The sequence below is a fragment of the Salvelinus alpinus genome, chromosome 15, assembly GCF_045679555.1.
Source record: "Salvelinus alpinus chromosome 15, SLU_Salpinus.1, whole genome shotgun sequence".
NCBI lineage: Eukaryota > Metazoa > Chordata > Actinopteri > Salmoniformes > Salmonidae > Salvelinus > Salvelinus alpinus.
The window spans coordinates 34,046,937-34,065,286 of NC_092100.1; the positions used below are offsets into that span (position 1 = coordinate 34,046,937).

Here is an 18,350-nt window from a genome sequence, read left to right on the forward strand (position 1 = left end):
TGAGCTGCAGGACAGGAATGAATACATTAGCTGGAATACACTTTATCGGTGCAAAGGAGGACAGAGCACGTCCCCATTCTCATCGACGGGGCTGTAGTGGAGCAGGTTGAGAGCTTCAAGTTCCTTGGTGTCCACATCACCAACAAACTAACATGGTCCAAGCACACCAAGACAGTCGTGAAGAGGGCACGACAAAGCCTATTCCCCCTCAGGAGACTGAAAAGATTTGGCATGGGTCCTCAGATCCTGAAAGTTCTACAGCTGCACCATCAAGAGCATCCTGACTGGTTGCATTACTGCCTGGTATGGCAACTACTCGGCCTCCAACCGCAAGGCACTAGAGGGTTGTGTGTACTGCCCAGTACATCACTGGGGCCAAGCTTCCTGCCATCCAGGACCTCTATACCAGGCGGTGTCAGAGGAAGGCCCTAAAAATTGTCAGAATCCAGCCACCCAAGTCATCGACTGTTCTCTTTGCTACCGCACGACAAGTGGTACCAATGCACAAAGTTTGATACCAACAGGACCTTGAACAGCTTCTACCCCCAAGCCATAAGACTACTAAATAGCTGACCAAATAGTCACCCAAACTATCTGCATTGACCCTTTTTGCACTAACTCTTGACTCATTAAATATGCTGCAGCTACTGTTTTATCTATCCTGTTGCCAAATCACTTTACCCCAACCTATATCTACCTCAATTACCTTGTAACCCTGCACATCACCTCGGTACTGGTACCCCCTGTATATAGGACAGTTATCGTTACTCATTGTTTATTTATTTATTTGCCTATTTTTCTCTGCATTGTTGGGAAGGGCTGTAAGTAAGCATTTCATTGTTGGTCTACACCTGTTTTTTACGAAGCATGTGACCAATACAATTTGATTTGATTCTGAAAGTAACACACACATTGTTTGACAACGTAACCATTATAATATTACCCAGTTTGAAAAAGTTAAAGTAATCGGAGTACGTAACGCATTATGTGAACAACTACAAATACCTAGGTGTCTGGTTAGACTAAACTCTCCTTCCAGACTCACATCAAACTTCTCCAATCCAAAGTTAAATCTAGAATTGGCTTCCTATTTCGCAACAAAGCATCCTTCATTCATGCTGCCAAACATACCCTTGTAAAACTGACCATCCTACCAATCCTCGACTTCGGTGATGTCATTTACAAAATAGCCTCCAATACCCTACTCAATAAATTGGATGCAGTCTATCACAGTGCCATCTGTTTTGTCACCAAAGCCCCATATACTACCCACCACTGCGACCTGTACGCTCTCGTTGGCTGGCCCTCGCTTCATACTCGTCACCAAACCCACTGGCTCCAGGTCATCTACAAGTCTCTGCTAGGTAAAGTCCCCCCTTAGCTTGCTGGTCACCATAGCAGCACCCACCTGTAGCACGCACTCCAGCAGGTATATCTCTCTGGTCACCCCCAAAACCAATTCTTCCTTTGGCCGCCTCTCCTTCCAGTTCTCTGCTGCCAATGACTGGAACGAACTACAAAAATCTCTGAAACTGGAAACACTTATCTCCCTCACTAGCTTTAAGCACCAGCTGTCAGAGCTGCTCACAGATTACTGCACCTGTACGTAGCCCATCTATAATTTAGCCCAAACTACCTCTCCCCCTACTGTATTTATTTATTTATTTATTTTGCTCCTTTGCACCCCATTATTTCTCTCTACTTTGCACATTCTTCCACTGCAAATCTACAATTCCAGTGTTTTACTTGCTATATTGTATTTACTTCGCCACCATGGCCTTTTTTTGCCTTTACCTCCCTTATCTCACCTAATTTGCTCACATTGTATATAGAATAATTTTTCTACTTTATTATTGACTGTATGTTTGTTTTACTCCATGTGTAACTCTGTGTTGTTGTATGTGTCGAACTGCTTTGGTTTATCTTGGCCAGGTCGCAATTGTAAATGAGAACTTGTTCTCAACTTGCCTACCTGGTTAAATATAGGTGAAATAAATAAATAAAAATTACTTTTGTAACGCGTTACCCGCAACACTGCACATGTTTCGGGTAACGGTGAGATCAGAGAATGGTGAGATCAGTGTTTGTGGTCATTTAGGGGTCAAAGGTAGCTCTGTGCTGCTCTGTTTGCACCGCAGCTCATAGGCATCTTCACTTGTTGTACAGCTTAATGCCATAGGATGTGAGGAATGAGCATGAGGACAGAAGTCAAAGAACCGGTCATGGGAGTGAGGCAAATGTCACACGTAGACAGAAACACAAATACATTTTCACGAAATGCTCTATTGAGTGGAAGTACTGTGTGATATTTTGTACATTACCAGTTGCTGCTATGTGAGTCTGATCCTGTGTTCTCCTCAGGGAGGGCAGGGAGCACCTGGAGGGCCAGGGCAGTATTCAGGACAAGATCACTGTGTGTGCCACTGATGACTCATACCAGATGACCCGAGAGCGCATGTCTCAGGTTGAGAAGGACATCATGAGCAGGTCGGCCATCGAGATCAAACCAGGCACCACACATGGTAAGTCTGCAGTCACAGGCTGCCTTTACCTATGCTGCCTGAGTTGGGTCCAAACCAGCTTCATACTGAGCCCTTTGCTGCCTGGGGATCAAGGGAAAAATAATGGAGGTGTTTAATGTTCTCGGAAAGCTTCTAATCCATCGCCTTCTACCATCTTGTCCTGCTGATAATTGCCATATGGTGTGGAAGTTTTCACATAATTGATCAAAGTACTGGGTTGCAATTATTCATGCGAGAGGGAAGGCCTCTTTTTCTTCTTCTTTTCCCTTCATTTTGACCAGATTGCTTAGGCATGTTGCCAACCTGCCTACCAGCTCCATTAATGTGATTGAGTTTGCCAGAAGTATGCACTAACTAGTCTCATGCTGAGTGGATGAAGTTTTGCCTGAGTTTAATTACAGTGGCTGCGACTCAATTAGTTTTCATCTATTGAAAAAACTGAATCATGTATGCAGATTCTTTGAAGCAAAGGCCATAATTCATCATAAGAACTTAAGAACTAATGAAGATGCAAATTAAAACGATGTTTATTTGCACCACAAAGTAAATAAATAATTGTGGGAGCATACCAGTGCAGTACATGTCTTTACACAGCATCTGAACCAGTGGGACCGTTGGAATGTGCATTAGTTATATTTCATCCAGGAGGAGGGTGTAGACACAGGCATACCTCTGTGTCTTCTGATGGGTTATGTCTTGTTGTCTGAAGGGACATGTTACAGATGCTGTGTATTATAACCTGGACACACATAAAAAAATTGCTGCGTTTATGACGTTATACTAGTGGATTTAAGCCATCTTTGCACACACTGACAGTTTTACACATATTGTCTAAAACATAATTACAACATAACATTAATGGTAATTACTGCACAAGCCATTTTCTACAGCTGTTGAAGCAAGCAGCACACATTACCTCCCATGCTCTGCTGCTGAAAATGGGCCTCTTGAGTGTTCTTGCACAACCCTGTTAAATGTAGCTGGCATGTTTGCTGTGTAATATCTCTGCTGAATGAGTACAAAACAAAGAGCTATTTCTTATCCAAATACATCATTTTACATTAAAGTTTATCAAGTAAAAATGTAGAAGTCCACTTGCAGTCTTAGCCTGGGAATATTGACATTGGTTCTCATGTTTCATCAGGTGTAAGGCACACAACTGGGTTTACTTTCCCACAGCATGGACGGGACAGTAAGGTGCCCATATACTTGATATCAAAGGGAACTTAAATTAAAGGGTCATAAACTATACGTCATATGCGCTACGGAGCACACAAACTGACATGTTTCTAAATACATGTTCAGTAGTGATAAAAGTATTGGGAAGCTATATCTGGAAACTCATTGGCAGCCCCATCTCCCACCACCTGTATGCTGTGATTACAACTTTTTGAGGTCGGTTCTGTTTTGGTTGGATTCAGATTTTTTTTTTTATCATGGTTTCGATTTGTATTATGTAATAATGACATTACATTGATTTTAGAGATTTTAATTTTTTTGTTACTTTTACCACTTTTTTTCCTTCACAATTTTGTGGTTCGCCGTCATTAGACTCTGGAGCAGTGGAAGCGCGTTCTCTGGAGTGATGAATCACGCTTCACCATCTGGCAGTACAACGGACGAATCTGGGTTTGGCGGATGCCAGGAGAACGCTACCTGCTGAATGCATAGTGCCAATTGTAAAGATTGGTGGAGAAGGAATAATGGTCTTGGGCTGTTTTTCATGGTTCAGGCTAGGGCCCTGAAAGGAAATCTTAATGCTACAGCATACAATGACATTCTAGACGATTCTGTGGCAACAGTATGGGGAAGGCCCTTTCCTGAATCAGCATGACAATGTGAGGTCCATACAGAAATGGTTTGTTGAGATTGGTGTGGAAGGACTTGACTTGCCTTCACAGAGCCCTGACCTCAACCCCATCGAACACCTTTGGGATGAATTGGAACGCTGACTGCGAGCCAGACCTAATCGCCCAACACCAGTGCTTGACCTCACTGATGCTCTTGTGGCTGAATAGATGTAAGTCCCCGCAGGAATGTCCCAACATCTAATGGAAAGCCTTCCCAGACGAGTGGAGGCTGTTATAGAAGCAAAGGGGGGACCAACTCCATACTAATGCCCATGATTTTGGAATGAGATGTTTGACGAGCAGGTGTCCACATACTTTTTGTCATGCAGTGTATGGCTCTTACAAATGCGCCCTGTATATACAGCATAAATATATCAGGCATGGTAATTAACTGAAAAACAGTTAATTTTGGTCATGCAGTGTATTTGTGTAGGAATGTATATTTTTGTATTTAGAGATCGATTGGGTATCATGTGTATATTTACGTTGTGTATACAGGGCGCATTTGTAAAAGAGATCTAAGTCCCCAATCAATACTTTAAATTGCCTGAACCGCACCAGAACGTCAAGATGAAATGGATTTACATTTTTGGCCCAGCAATAAGGTGCATTAAAACTAAAAGCAGATTTACCTAGCTCAGCGGAGACCATAGGAACCTCATTAACTAATCCTGTGAACGGGTTAGGCAACTCGGGTGTCTATACTTCAACTGCAAAGTTAGATAAGATGGAATTAAGTAGTGCCTTGTAAACAAAAAGGGAGAAATTTAGAGATCTATGGGTCTTTAGTGAAGTCCAGCCAACCTTTTGATGCAGTGATGAGTAAAAAAATGAAGGGCACTATGGTAGATGCATCCAAAGGTTTAAGAGTAGTAGCAACTGGACTTGGATAAATAATATTACCATACTCAAGAACAGATAAAAAGGTAGACTGAATAATCTGCTTCCTGTTGCTTTTCTTTAGAAACGCCGACTTTAAATCTTAGCTTCTTTACCAGCTCATCTACAGTATGATTTATTTTTTTAAACGTCAAATCTATATCAATCCAAATACCTAAGTATTTATATGCGGCAACACGTTCAATTGGAGAACCATCTAATGAGTGAACATCTACTTCATCTGAAACATTCTCAGGAGAGTTTGAAAACAACACGTGAGACACTACACCTAGTTAATTACCACATTTCTGCGCTGAACTAGGTTGAACATTTGCTTAATGTAAACTACAACTCCCATCAGTTCAGCGTCCCACAGTTCTTGACTTGATTTCTCTCGTGAATGATTTGATTTCACCCTAGAGAAAGGGCGCGTTGGGCTCATAAAATACTACGTGGAATTCAAGTAATGAACTGACATTAGTCAATTAACTTAGTTGTTTAATTAATAACCGAAACCCCCCCCAAAATGTCTGTTAATCGCTCAGCACTAGCTAGTATTGAGGTTAAGAAAGGTTAGGCTTGGTTAGTCCAGTTATGGTTGGGTCTGGTTAGACTCATTTATCTGGTAAGGAGAACATCAGGTAGCAGTAGGACATGCCAATACACCCAAGGAGTGAGGAATACCACAAACTGTGTGCTGTCTTTCAGATGAGATGATAAGCCAAGATCATAATTCTCTGTGATCACTAAAGATCCTATGGCACTTAATGCTAGAGTAGAACTTAACCCCGCCCTCCTGGCTAAACTCCAACCTGAGAACTCATCCTAAGCCTGTTATATGCTCACTAACTCCTCACTTCTCTGCTTGGTCTGGTGTCAGTCTGACGTACATTACATATTGTTGTAATGCATTACACCTTGGTGACAGATTGGATGAGGAACACCCGATAATCTCAAACTGAGTTATGATGGTCTTCGGTGTAACTATACATGTTGGATGAATGCTACTGTTGTGGTTTCAATGTGATAGTCATGTTTTGATAAACATTGGTGTATCTAGTTTAGGGTTGTCACGATACCAGTATCGCGATACTACAATACCTGATTTTCCATGGCAAACAGGAGAACACAAAGCAAACGTAACTCTTTGGTCCTTTAAAAAAGCTAGCATGGAAAATAAATGTGATTCTGGGTGACAATATAAGGCAGCTTGTTTCCAACAATAGGACTCAGGAAATTTAGTCCGCTTCATGTTTTGTTTCCTTGCAACGATACCTTTTTGAGTATCGCGATACTGGTATCGTGACAACCCTAATCTATTTTATTTACTGTTTTTGATTTTGTACGCCATGATGTTGAACAAATGTTTTTTTACAAAAAGGAAAACAACCCATATCATATTTCTGAAAAGCAACTTATGTTTCAGTCAAGCATGTGCAGTTCTGCTGGTTTTATGTAAAGGCTATACAGAAGACAGAATAGCGTTTTACAAACTTTCCCATAACCAACTACATGACAAGCAGATTTAATTTATTGTTAGCGTCTAGTCGCTGCTTGTTTAAAATGAGGCAATACAGGCTATTTCTCTACACGACAGGAAGATATTGGACTGTAAAATGTATGCGTCTTGAACCAGGGAAGCTGTTACGACAAGCTCTCAAAACTACATTGCATTTGGCAAAAGCAGAGATTTACCCTCGGATTTACCCTCAGGCCCAGAGTTGATTAAAAAAAAATAGTTTGTTGCTGGGGTTCATATTATATGTTGATGATATTGTCATTTTTCACATTAAGAAAATGTCATGAATTGTATGTATAATGTTTGATGCATAAGAATAGAGACATTTTGGTGAGTTGTTATTCAATATCTTTAACATTATTACATTCCAGTTGTGCAACAACTATGGCCTTTTTAGAAATGTGAAATTGAGTGCATGGAGCCAAATAATTTACATACTCCGTAAAATACTATTTAGATTGTCATATCTAAACCTACTCTAGCTCCCGGGTGGCACAGCGGTCTAAGGCGCTGCATCTCAGTGCTAGAGGCATCGCTACACACCCTGGTTCGATTCCAGGCACAACAGGCCGTGATTGGGAGTCCTATAGAGCAGCCCACAATTGGCCCAGCGTCCTTTGGGTTTGGCCGGGGTAGGCCGTCATTGTAAATAATAATTTATTCTTAACTGACTTGCCAAGTTAAATAAAATATAATAGATCAACTCTTTCACGTACAATACTTTACGTAATGCAGTAGATGCATGATACCAGAACCACACTGCTCCCACGTAGAGGCTGTGCTTTTCATCCTATAGCAACCTTGAAAGCAGATCTTAAACGTTTAATGAGATTAGGTTGGGAGATACATGTACATGCAGTAAAAGCACCACCATGTCCTGCTGGCTTGGAGCCAGGTTAATTAGTGCTGCAACAGGAAAAATGGTCTCTGTGTGTGAGTGAGCAAGGTGCTTTAGTTTCCATGCTCCTCTGTTTGCACAGGAACTGGCTAACCTCACTGTCAACCCTTTCACTGCACTCCGAGCCTGGTGCTGCGTACCAACACTTAACGCTTCGATCACACCGACAGCGTCATTGCGGTTTGGTACACCAGAATTGCATTCATTTCCAATGAAAGGATGCGTTTGTCTTGGAGCAGTGTGTTGCAGTGCTTTCGGTGTGGTGCATGCATTGGATTTATCGAACGTACGCGTCAAACCTGTATGTGTAGACGGCTTGACAGAAACGGTAGCAGAAGGTGAATGTTGAACTTTTGTTGCATACATATCCAGATGATGCCGTGTACTATTTTGCGCAATGATGCTGTTGGTGTGATCAAAGGGTTAGTGTGTATGTGTACAGGAGGCTTTCATGAGATCTGGCTAAATATTTTAAGACGCTATTTCCTACTAGGGACACAAGGTGCCATTCCTGTGTGCAGTATAAGAAGGTAGCTTTTATGTCGAAAAGATAGTTTGTAAGTGACTAAATATTTTTCTCGTCAAATGGCGCCTCTCTGTGCATCTCATTTTCTCTGTCAGGTAAATGTGTGAAGATCCAGAGGAAGCAGGGCCTGTCGTCAGGCATGGACAGCAGCAGCAACAAGCACTCCCCTAACAACAAGAAGAGCGGGGCCCCCAGCCCAGTAGCCCTCAGGCCCCTGAGAGACCGCATCATCCACGTCCTGGCCTTAAAGCCCTACAGGAAGCCTGAGCTGCTGTTGTGGCTGGAGAGGGAGAGGGCCACTCCCAAGGACAAGACTGACCTGGGAGCAGTACTGGATGAGGTGAGACCTGTAGAACGCAACATGGCACAACACTAAAACTGTACTCAGATACTAGGCTGCAGATAAATGTACATGGTAGGTGCTGGTTTCACTAAGTGGAGATATAACTCAATAATGCACAACTTTTGCATATTGTATTCCAATTGTAATGCATTTGAAATGAATAAACAATCTATTTTGTAAATGAAACATTTGAAACATCACAGCAACTTTCACGTTGAAAGAAAGGACAGGGTCTTTAAAAGTGCCTCTGAGATTCAGCTGCATCTATAAGCAATTCTAAATCCCTCCAGGGATTCCAAATGGAAACACTGTAGAGTAGCCTCTCTGTCTCCCTCGCTCGCTCTCTACAGCCACTCAGAATCTAATGCTAATGGCTCCTTTTACAACCAAATGTTGAGCAGCTAAGTGATCTCAGTTGGTATATTTGAGGCGTACTTCCTGTTCTGGGTATGTTTGGGAGTCCCAGTGCAGTCATACAAGGAGCGACTGTGTCGCTGCTGCTACTGCCTCTACTGGTAGCTGTAATTAGAGCTGTGCTTTAATTATGTCTGGAGGAGAAGACGGTGTTTCCACCGGGGAGGGTGGGGTGTCTCCAGGCAGGCCAGTACTACTCTGACAAATGGTTGTCTGTCACAGAGGCTCTCTGGGTAGACTAGATTTGGTACTGTATTTGTGACTAACTTGGCACAATGCTAGTGTAATTGCTGTGTTTGCTATCAATTACTTTAATGGTGAACAATGTATAATTATTCTGACAGCCTGCCAGTTGAGCCTTTCTTTTAACCGGGGTCAAAAGTCTATTTAATGCTACAGGGACAGAGGGTTCAAATGTGTTTGTCATTGATTTGCAGGTTGCTAAACTGAACCACAAAGATCACAGCTTTACTCTGAAGGATGAGTTCTACAGGCTTGTCCAAAAGGATTGGCCCGGTTACCTGGAGGAAGAGAAGCCGCTCATCCATAGGCTCCTGGCCAGGTGGGTGTGGCTTGTACTTCTACTCACCTGTCTTCTCTACCATCATACTCTCCTTCACATTTTCACCACTGAATATTTAAATATTTACCTGTCATCATGTTGGTGTCATGGCGGAGAGTCCCCTAGTCTGTAGTTTATCTTCATTTAACCTTTTTAAGCGTCAGTAATTGGATGATTACCTCTCCTCAGTAGCGGGATGCTCTGATGCTTTTTGACAACGTGCTGGCGTTGAGACTGCAGGCCTACTGGATTACTGTGGCAGGCCGCTGTGATCATGGTGAAAGGAGAGACTCTAAATGACTATTTCTCTGCACAGATGAATTTCTTAATGGGCACATCAAAGCGGGGAGAGAAATATTCTCTGCTTGGTGTTGTCAAATAGCATTAATGTAGAGGAAGGTAGCATGGCTGAGCTGTTCAGAATGAGAGTGGACGTCATCCCACGTTAAGTACGTGTCCTATCCTGCCACTGGTCAGTTAAGGGGTGGGTTTCATAAGCTTTTTGGATGGACCTCCTGCCTGCTTATTGTTCCCATTCTGTTTACACTACTCAGATGTTCTAAAGAGAGCTCTGAATGGAAGTGGACATGTTGTTTTGCTGCATGTACAGGGCAAGGTAGCTGTTGATGTGGCTCATCAGTGTATGACCGTCTTTTTTTTAAACCAATTGTTTTTGATATCAGAGCCTTTCCTTATAGTTTATCCCAGAAAGCAACCATATTGCTGGAAGCCTAGTCTGTCAGAGGGTCTCATGTATGGAATGTCCTGAAAGCCAGTGGTGCTTCCAGGAGATTCCATTGATCATGTAGTTGAAAAGGTCATGTGGCTGCTGTGGGAGGTATGATGGACCTCTGATTTCAGTGAGGTTTCTGTGAGGAAGGAGCTGGAGGAAGCAGATTGCCAGTGGAGAGAGGAGTGTTTGGCCTAACAGAGCCTGCATCTGGCACCATTGTTCTCCTCACTGAAGTGACTGGACACCGCTCTGTCTTAGTGCTTGCCTCTTGCAGATGTAATCTGTGTTCTGTAACCTAGAAACACTACATACAGCCTAACACTTTGAAACATGCTGAAAAACGTGTCAGTTTCACCCTGAGGTCAAGTGTAGATAATGGGAGTGTAACATCTGTCTGACAATGTGGTCTATTTGTTCTAATGCAATATTCATGTGAACAGCTGCATCAAGGTGGACTTTGCAGTAACCAACCGGTTCGACCTGTTTTGTGTTCTGTTTTCCTCTGTTAACATGGCCCCACCTCTCTCACTTCTCTGTAAGCCATGCAATTGCAATTGGAGTTTGAACCATTATTTACTTAAGTGATAATGCCAGATGCCCGTGTTTTGAGGATATATTGGCACGGGTGTTGTTAGGCCCGAGAAAAAGTTGAGGTCCGGAAAACCGTGCCAATATATCCTCCAAACACCGGCTTCGAGGGCATTATCACTTTTATACAACCGGTTACCAACATTTTAAAATAATGATTTACATATTTTCATAAAACATGTTTTATTCATACTATTTCATTGTTCCACAAGATATAGTCCCGACACACATCTAGGGTTGCTACCCAAGCGGCGTTCTATCGGTTCGGTTGCCAGACTCATTCAGTCTTTATGTTCTGTATCTATGAACGCGACCCAGTCGTTCCTTCTAAATGTTCCACTGCCATCCTGGCTGGCAACATTCTTATCCCTTGCTTGCTAGCGAGCCAACTACGACTAATTTACAGCCACGTCAAACACTAGTTCAGCCAGAATAACAACAAAGTAGCGGCATTTGCGTTTGTTTAAGCTGTTTTCTAGTGACATTGTTATGGATGTACTCAAATAAAAGAGGTAATGATGTGCAACTTCGCCTGCCGTAGAAAATGTGCTCATCAGCACAGTGTTGTTCAGAGGAGCTAGCTAACACAATCACTTCAAACTGGACAGAAGGCAAACTAGCTGCACTTTGTTTCATTTTTCATGTTTTCTATTGATCATTTGTATGGATATACAAAGAGCAATGCTGATGTCGACTGGATGAGAACAGCTGCCTGCCTGTGTCTCATCCCGACTCCCGACACGTTCAACATTACTATGGGACAGCTGAAGATCGAATTTGAATATTGAAACAATGTTGCAAATGTCAGAGACAGACAGCAAGGTTTATACAAATATCCACTGTTGAAAACTAAATGTTAGTCTAAAATAAATGTGTGATAATGTCTAGATGCTTTTTTTTTATAGTGGAGATAAAGTTTATAACTTCCCTGCCTGGGCTGATGAGACAGTGTATTGCGCAGATGGAACAGAGTAAATGGGTCTTTTAAAGTCATAGACTTAGCCGGTGGTAACTTGTGGAATTGACACCGGCTAAAATGCTGGTTTAACCAGTCTGCATTCCGGATTAGACCTACGCGTTGTATAAAAACTAATAAATCTGTCAACTCAAGCTTAACAATTTTTTTTATCTGCCCTAACATAAATGGAATAGCAAAGTAAAAATGTCTTCCCCTTCTAATGTTGCAGGAAACTGCAGCCACTGAGCAGCAGTAGCCAGTTGAAGAGTTTCCAGTCAAACCATTCATTCCACAAAACCCCTGCGGATTCTCCGTCACAACTCAGCCCGGTCAAGACTCCCTCTGTGGTAAATACTCCCCTACCTAACTCTAAAAGAATTTCTACATCCTGCCCTTACTCTTTGTTTTTCTTAACTTGACATTGATTAGAAATAAGAGAATGCACAGATTAATTTCAAGGGTTAAATAATTTATGTTTGAATAGTGCTATGCCTTTTGACTTGGGCCTACTACAGAATAAGCTTGAGTAAAGGAGGAATGAGAGGAAAGTTTCTTGGTTTGGTAGCATCTGCTTTTTATTCATTGGAGTGCTGGAGGCAGTTCAGTCACTGACATTTTCAGGAGCCAGTTAGGATGTTTTAATGTAGCGGAGCCATTCCTTTCAAATGTAGGGTAAGTTGGTCTTCGCTAAGTAGTATTACAGGTAAATCCTCTTCTTTACCCTTCTCATAGAAACGCCCCGTGCCCTCCGACCTATCCGATTATCAGACCCCCAAGAAGCAAAGACTATTAGACCACAGTTTATCCCTGCAGTCCCCTTCCAATGGACAGCTTGGTCCCTTTGGAGCCCGTAGCTCATCTGGTCCAGGCAACACCAGTGTACAGACCAAAACAGAGTTTGAGAGAACCAACAATCACGTCCAGGGAAGCCCTAATGGTCTCTACACACGGCATAAACTGGGTTGCTCCTCCAGTATTCCCAAGCTGGAGAGGACAGAGCCAGGCCTAGCAGTACCAAGCCCCAAGCCCCCACAGACTGAGCCCTCCATCTGCACTGACCAGCAGCTAGCCAACGGCCAGCACAAAAAGAAGAAGTCCAAGAAGCACAAAGACAAGGACAGGGAGCGCTTAAAACAGGACTGGATAGAGAACAGTCCCGACCTGAAACAGAACCAGGAAAACATCACTGGTAAGACAATCACAATCTCATTCCCTATGTAATTTTCAACTAAATTCTATCATTTTGAGGCCTTGTTGACTGGAATGATAGCAGACACAGAACATGTTGATAATGATACAGTAATGACATCAAAGGATATATTTACAGCACCACTGGTCTATGACCACATTGAAATCAGAGAAGTTCAATAATTTACAAGAACCATCTAATCAGTGTATTTGAGCCAACAAGATTACAGGAAAGACTGCCCAGTATTTGTATACATACGAATAAACACTCTCCATATACATAAACACTGTCATTAAAACTTTCCATTTGCAAAGTAGTAAAAATCCAGTCAAAATGTCTGTTTTCCCTAACCCATATTTGTTACAGTAGTAAAAAAAACGACATGCTCTGGAAAAGTATTTTGAAACATCAAAGGGATCGGTCCCCAATAGCATAGGTGACTTATCTAGATATACGGCTCATAGTGAATTGCTGTAGGTTTTAAACAGAGTGACGACAAATCAATGATCTGAAGATAATTTCCAGTGGAAAGGGTGCTGTGTATGTAGCTTCCGCTAGCAACCCCCATCCCTTTCCCTGGCTAGTGTGTAGATGATTCTGTGGAACAGCTGGGTGACCCACAGTTCATCGAGTCAGCAGGCTGCTCTGACTCCCAATCTGGGGCGCTTCTGGCGTCACCGCCTGCCTTGTAGCAGGTCTCTTATCCGTAGTAGTGATAAACTCCATCAGCCTTGGTATGATATGAGTTTTATCACGTTTGCATTGGCAGATTACATGAACTTTTTTTTTTCTCTGCTTGTTTTTATCTCCAGACAATGAGGGGGCTAAAACACCTGTCACACGTACATCACCGGAGGAGCTGCCCGACTATTTAATGTAAGTTTAAACACACTGCTTCATTCACAAGTTCTCCAGAATTGCCCTGGGTTGCTGAGTTGTACTTCTAGGTTGAAGTTATGTGAAACCCATTCATGCTGTAAACATGGTACAAGTGAAACCAGTATGTGGTCTCAGGTCTCAGTCTCAGGTTCTGTTTCTCCCATCTGTTGCTTCAATGTTTTTGTTTAATGGTATGACTACTTTAGTCACTTTTGTTGTGAAAGGAAAGCGATTTGTTCCAAAAGGTCTGGATTCGGCTTGAAAACATTCACATAAATAGTGGAACATTTTGAAGTTTTAAATGATCTGTCAAATGTGCAGTAATAACACAGCTTCACTGAGAATGACTTAAAAAGATGAGGCACAAGCGCGTACCGATAGGACGCATGGGGTGTGAGTAGCTATATGTTATATGTAGAAACCAGACAATGTTTAAATCAAGCCTCTCAAATCGATAAATCAACATATCCCCAAGCAAGTGGGTGAGTGTGAGCGATCAGTTATGTACAACAGCGAACCAATCAGTTGGTAAAGTGGCGTGGTGACACGAGTCCAACAAGCCATGGCTTCCCCCGGAGGAAAAGACAAGGAGCAACTTGGAGATGCAAATGTGTGTAATGAACAGTTAAAGGTTATCTAGGAAAACATGGCTAAAATGCTCTCCATGCAAAACAAAACAAACTGCTACAATCTGTTATTACAAAATGAGATTTGCTAAAAAAGAAAATAGATGCTATCGTGTCAGTCACACACAAACAAGGCGTGCACATGAACGATCAAGACGACAAAATAAGCCTTTTGGAAACCAAGTTGCAAAATTTAGAAGATGAATTGGACGAAAGAACATGAGTGTTTTGTCCTTGTCCTTGATGTGAATCTATCACCAGAAGATAGAAGAACGCTAAATACCCAATCATTGTAATCTACAACCTGTCTGCTAGGATGAGAGAGACGAAGGAATACATTTCGATCAGACACTGGAGAAAAAGGGGATCAAGTCTCAGCTCTGCTTCCCGGCAGTGCTGTGGGTATCGAAGGGAACGCAAAGGATGGAATTCATAAGCGCCGGTGAATCCCGAGTCAAGCTACAAGAAACCTTCCCAGTTGAAGAGGACAAAGTAGGAAAAAAACGATGAGCGCACTAGGCTACATACAGTGATGCCTAACACCAGCTTATCTTAAGTTGAGACAATATCCTTTCCTCCTCCCCCAATACAACCTATACTTTCTCCAAGTAATTGTTTTCCTCTATGAAGTAACGACAGAAGTAACCAATGCCAATGGGCTACATGGACACTGAAAAGACAAGTCAAAAGGGGAAGTGTGGGTGTGGGAAAAGTGAAGGATGGTGAATAGGTGTGTCTGGGAAAAGTAAGGGATGGTGAATAGGTATGGGAGAGAATGGGTGTGTGGATACATAGGATGGATGTTGGGCGGGAAAGAATGAGAAGTAAGTGGATGGGTGTAAGTGTGTCTGAGCGGTAGGAAGGGTGGGAAAAGTTGAGAGGTTGGTACAAGTTTGGCTTGGATGGGCAAGGGTGGGAGATGGGGAGGGACAAGCTTAGCTTTTGTGAGCAAGGATGGGAGGTTGGGGCAAACTTGGGTGGGTAAGGATGGGAGGCTGGGACAAGCTTGCTTGGGTGGGGTAAAGGGGGTGAAAAACTGGGAGGGGGAGGTGGAGAGGAATGGGCTTGGGAGAGAGTCAGAAGGATTTAACTATATTACAATGTAATTAGATTTTTTTTTGTGACTTGCAAACCTGCTATAAAATAAGGGTTCTGGACAGATTAGGAGAGTATGTCGAGTCATTATTAGTCCTTGTTTGTGATTATAGCTAAGATTCAATGGTGGCTATTGGTGAGAGTGGAGAGAGGCTCTATCCGAGGGATTGGGACGAGGTGACTGGGAGGACATCAGACAGTTTTGTGTGGGGCCTCTACTCATCTCACTTCAGTCTCTTGGTGGACTCACTCTCTCCCCAAGTAGAGCCCCATCACCCACTATACTTTTAATTGAATTTACAAGGCAATACAAACTGACCACAATACTTAAGTGGTAGTCTTTCTCCAATATATAATTTACATAATCCACAGGCTTTTGGTACATTAGGAGATGAGTTGGAGTTTAAAATCCCTAAAAATAACAACTTTGTTGTTTGTGTATTCTGTTAAATGTCTGCTCAGCCCACATGCCCACACAATCTACACTGCATTTGTAATGTATATAATGACTATGTATTCATATTATGACTCTCCCATTCCATGGAATGCCCACCACCCTCATATGACATGTCTGCTAAAATGTTATATCTGGTTCTTCAATGACCGACAGAACAGACAAGGTTAACTTTGATTTTATACAAGTAAAGACCAACAAAATCCAACGGAATGTGCACAGGCTCAATTTTAAAAAAATAAGAAAAAGCATATGGTTCTTGAACACTTAAAGAGATTGTCAGCAGATGTGGTTTTCCTGCAAGAGTTTATTTATTTATTTTTTTCTATGAGAAATTGAATATTTAAAGAGGAGCTTGGTTGGAGAGGCCTATGCTGCCATCTACTGTAGCAATCAAATTCAATCACATTTATTTATAAAGCCCATTTTACATGAGCAGATGTCACAAAGTGCTTACCTTTTTTCTCCCCCATTTTTTTTGTGATATCCAATTGGTAGTTAGTCTTGTCCCATCGCTGCAACTCTCGTACGGACACGGGAGAGGCGAAGGTCGTGAGACACAACGCCCGAAACATGACGCCGCCAAGCGGCTTCTTGACACACTGCTCACTTACCCCGGAAGCCAGTCCCACCAATGTGTCAGAGAAAACACTGTACAGCTGGTGACCGACGCCAGCGCACCGGCCCACCACAAGGAGTCGCTAGAGCACGATGGTACAAGGACAGCCCAACTGGCCAAACCCTCCCCTAACCCCGGCTACGCTGGGCCAATTGTGCGCCGCCTCATGGGTCTCCCAGTCGTGGCCGGTTGCGACACAGCCCGGGATGGAACCCGGATCTGTAGTGATGCCTCAGTGTCTTAGACCACTGCGCCACTTGGGAGGCCCAGAAATCACTATTAATTAATTTTTTTAAAGCCCATTTAAAAAATATAAAAAAGACTTATTGGAAAGAAGAAAATTAAATGTCTGAACTTAAGCAGCGATATGATATTTTACTTTTGTAGAGAGCCAACAACTACAGGTTAAACTCAAATAAAGCATATTAATTAATGGCAAATAAGCTTGGTTAACATCTCGCAGCCCTCACAAAATGAATACATGCCAAACCAGTTACAATTTTAAAAGATTAAAATACAAATGCGTTATTTAGAATCAACGCGATTAATGACAATTTTAAAAGTGTCTATGAAAGTCTATATAAATCAGAATTAAACAACTTTTGGACTGATCCTACAGCCTTAGACTCAACAACCCTGAAGCATTTATCAGTAGGCCAAAATAATCACTAAAAGATCAGTCAAAAATATTTATTAGACACTAATAAGGTATTTGCGTGGAGAAAAGCATCAGGAATGGACGACTTTCCCATAGAATTCTATTTAACATTTTGGGACAAAGTAACGGCCCTTTAAAAAAAATATATATATATATATATATATATATATATATATATTTTTAACCTTTTATTTAACTAGGCAAGTCAGTTAAGAACATCCTTATTTTACACTGACGGCCTACACCGGCCAAACCCTCCCCTAACCCGGACGATGCTGGGCCAAATGTGCGCCACCCTATTTACACAAATGACAACGCACGTCACTCAATTCAGTGCTTCCTAGTTCCATGTATCAAATAGTTATATCAAAACCAGGAAAATCTGGAAAACCCCCTGCTGATTACAGACCCATACATTTTATAAATTGACAAAATAATAACAAAGCTCAAAAGCAGTACAATGGCAAAAGTATTATCAATCAAACAGGGTATATAAAAAATGTATGCAAATTAAAGAACATGTTTCAGTTTAACACATACAATACGCAAAAAAACAAGATATAGATTGATCAATAATGGCTGTTGAGGCCAAAACGTCTTTCAACCATCTTGAATGGCCTTTCTATTCAAAACTTTGGTAACTTTCAAGCTGAAATAATACATTTAATGAAAATGTTATATAAATGTATTAAAGCAAAAATGTACACATAATACATTATCTAATGAAATGGCTTTAGAAAGGGGCACACGACAGGGATGTCCCCTCTCCCCCCTCCTGTTTCCACTGGCAATTGAACCGATTGCAGAAAGAATTTAACTGAACACAAATGTAACAGGAATCAGTATTGGAAAACATGAATATAAACAAAACTTATTTGCAGATCTCCTGATATACCTGACCAATATTGAAAACTCAATGCCACCCCCACTTGCAAAAAAATATTTTCAGAATACTCTAAAATCTCAAGATATATAATTAACATGGAAAACCCCGGAAATAATGGCAACTAAAAAAAATAACTCATGATGTACAGTAAT

The 18,350-nt window shown here is 41.9% G+C and overlaps 1 protein-coding gene across 1 annotated transcript in view; it reads left to right on the plus strand.

Moving 5' to 3' along the window:
- LOC139540482 (RNA polymerase II elongation factor ELL2-like) overlaps positions 1–18,350 on the plus strand; it is a 50,938-nt gene that overhangs the window by 23,362 nt on the left and 9,226 nt on the right. Inside the window, exons 4-9 of the mRNA XM_071344346.1 lie at positions 2,362–2,522; positions 8,290–8,534; positions 9,389–9,513; positions 12,022–12,139; positions 12,525–12,981; positions 13,794–13,857. Of these exons, the coding sequence (XP_071200447.1) occupies positions 2,362–2,522; positions 8,290–8,534; positions 9,389–9,513; positions 12,022–12,139; positions 12,525–12,981; positions 13,794–13,857 (1,170 nt within the window). The remainder of the gene's footprint in view (positions 1–2,361; positions 2,523–8,289; positions 8,535–9,388; positions 9,514–12,021; positions 12,140–12,524; positions 12,982–13,793; positions 13,858–18,350) is intronic.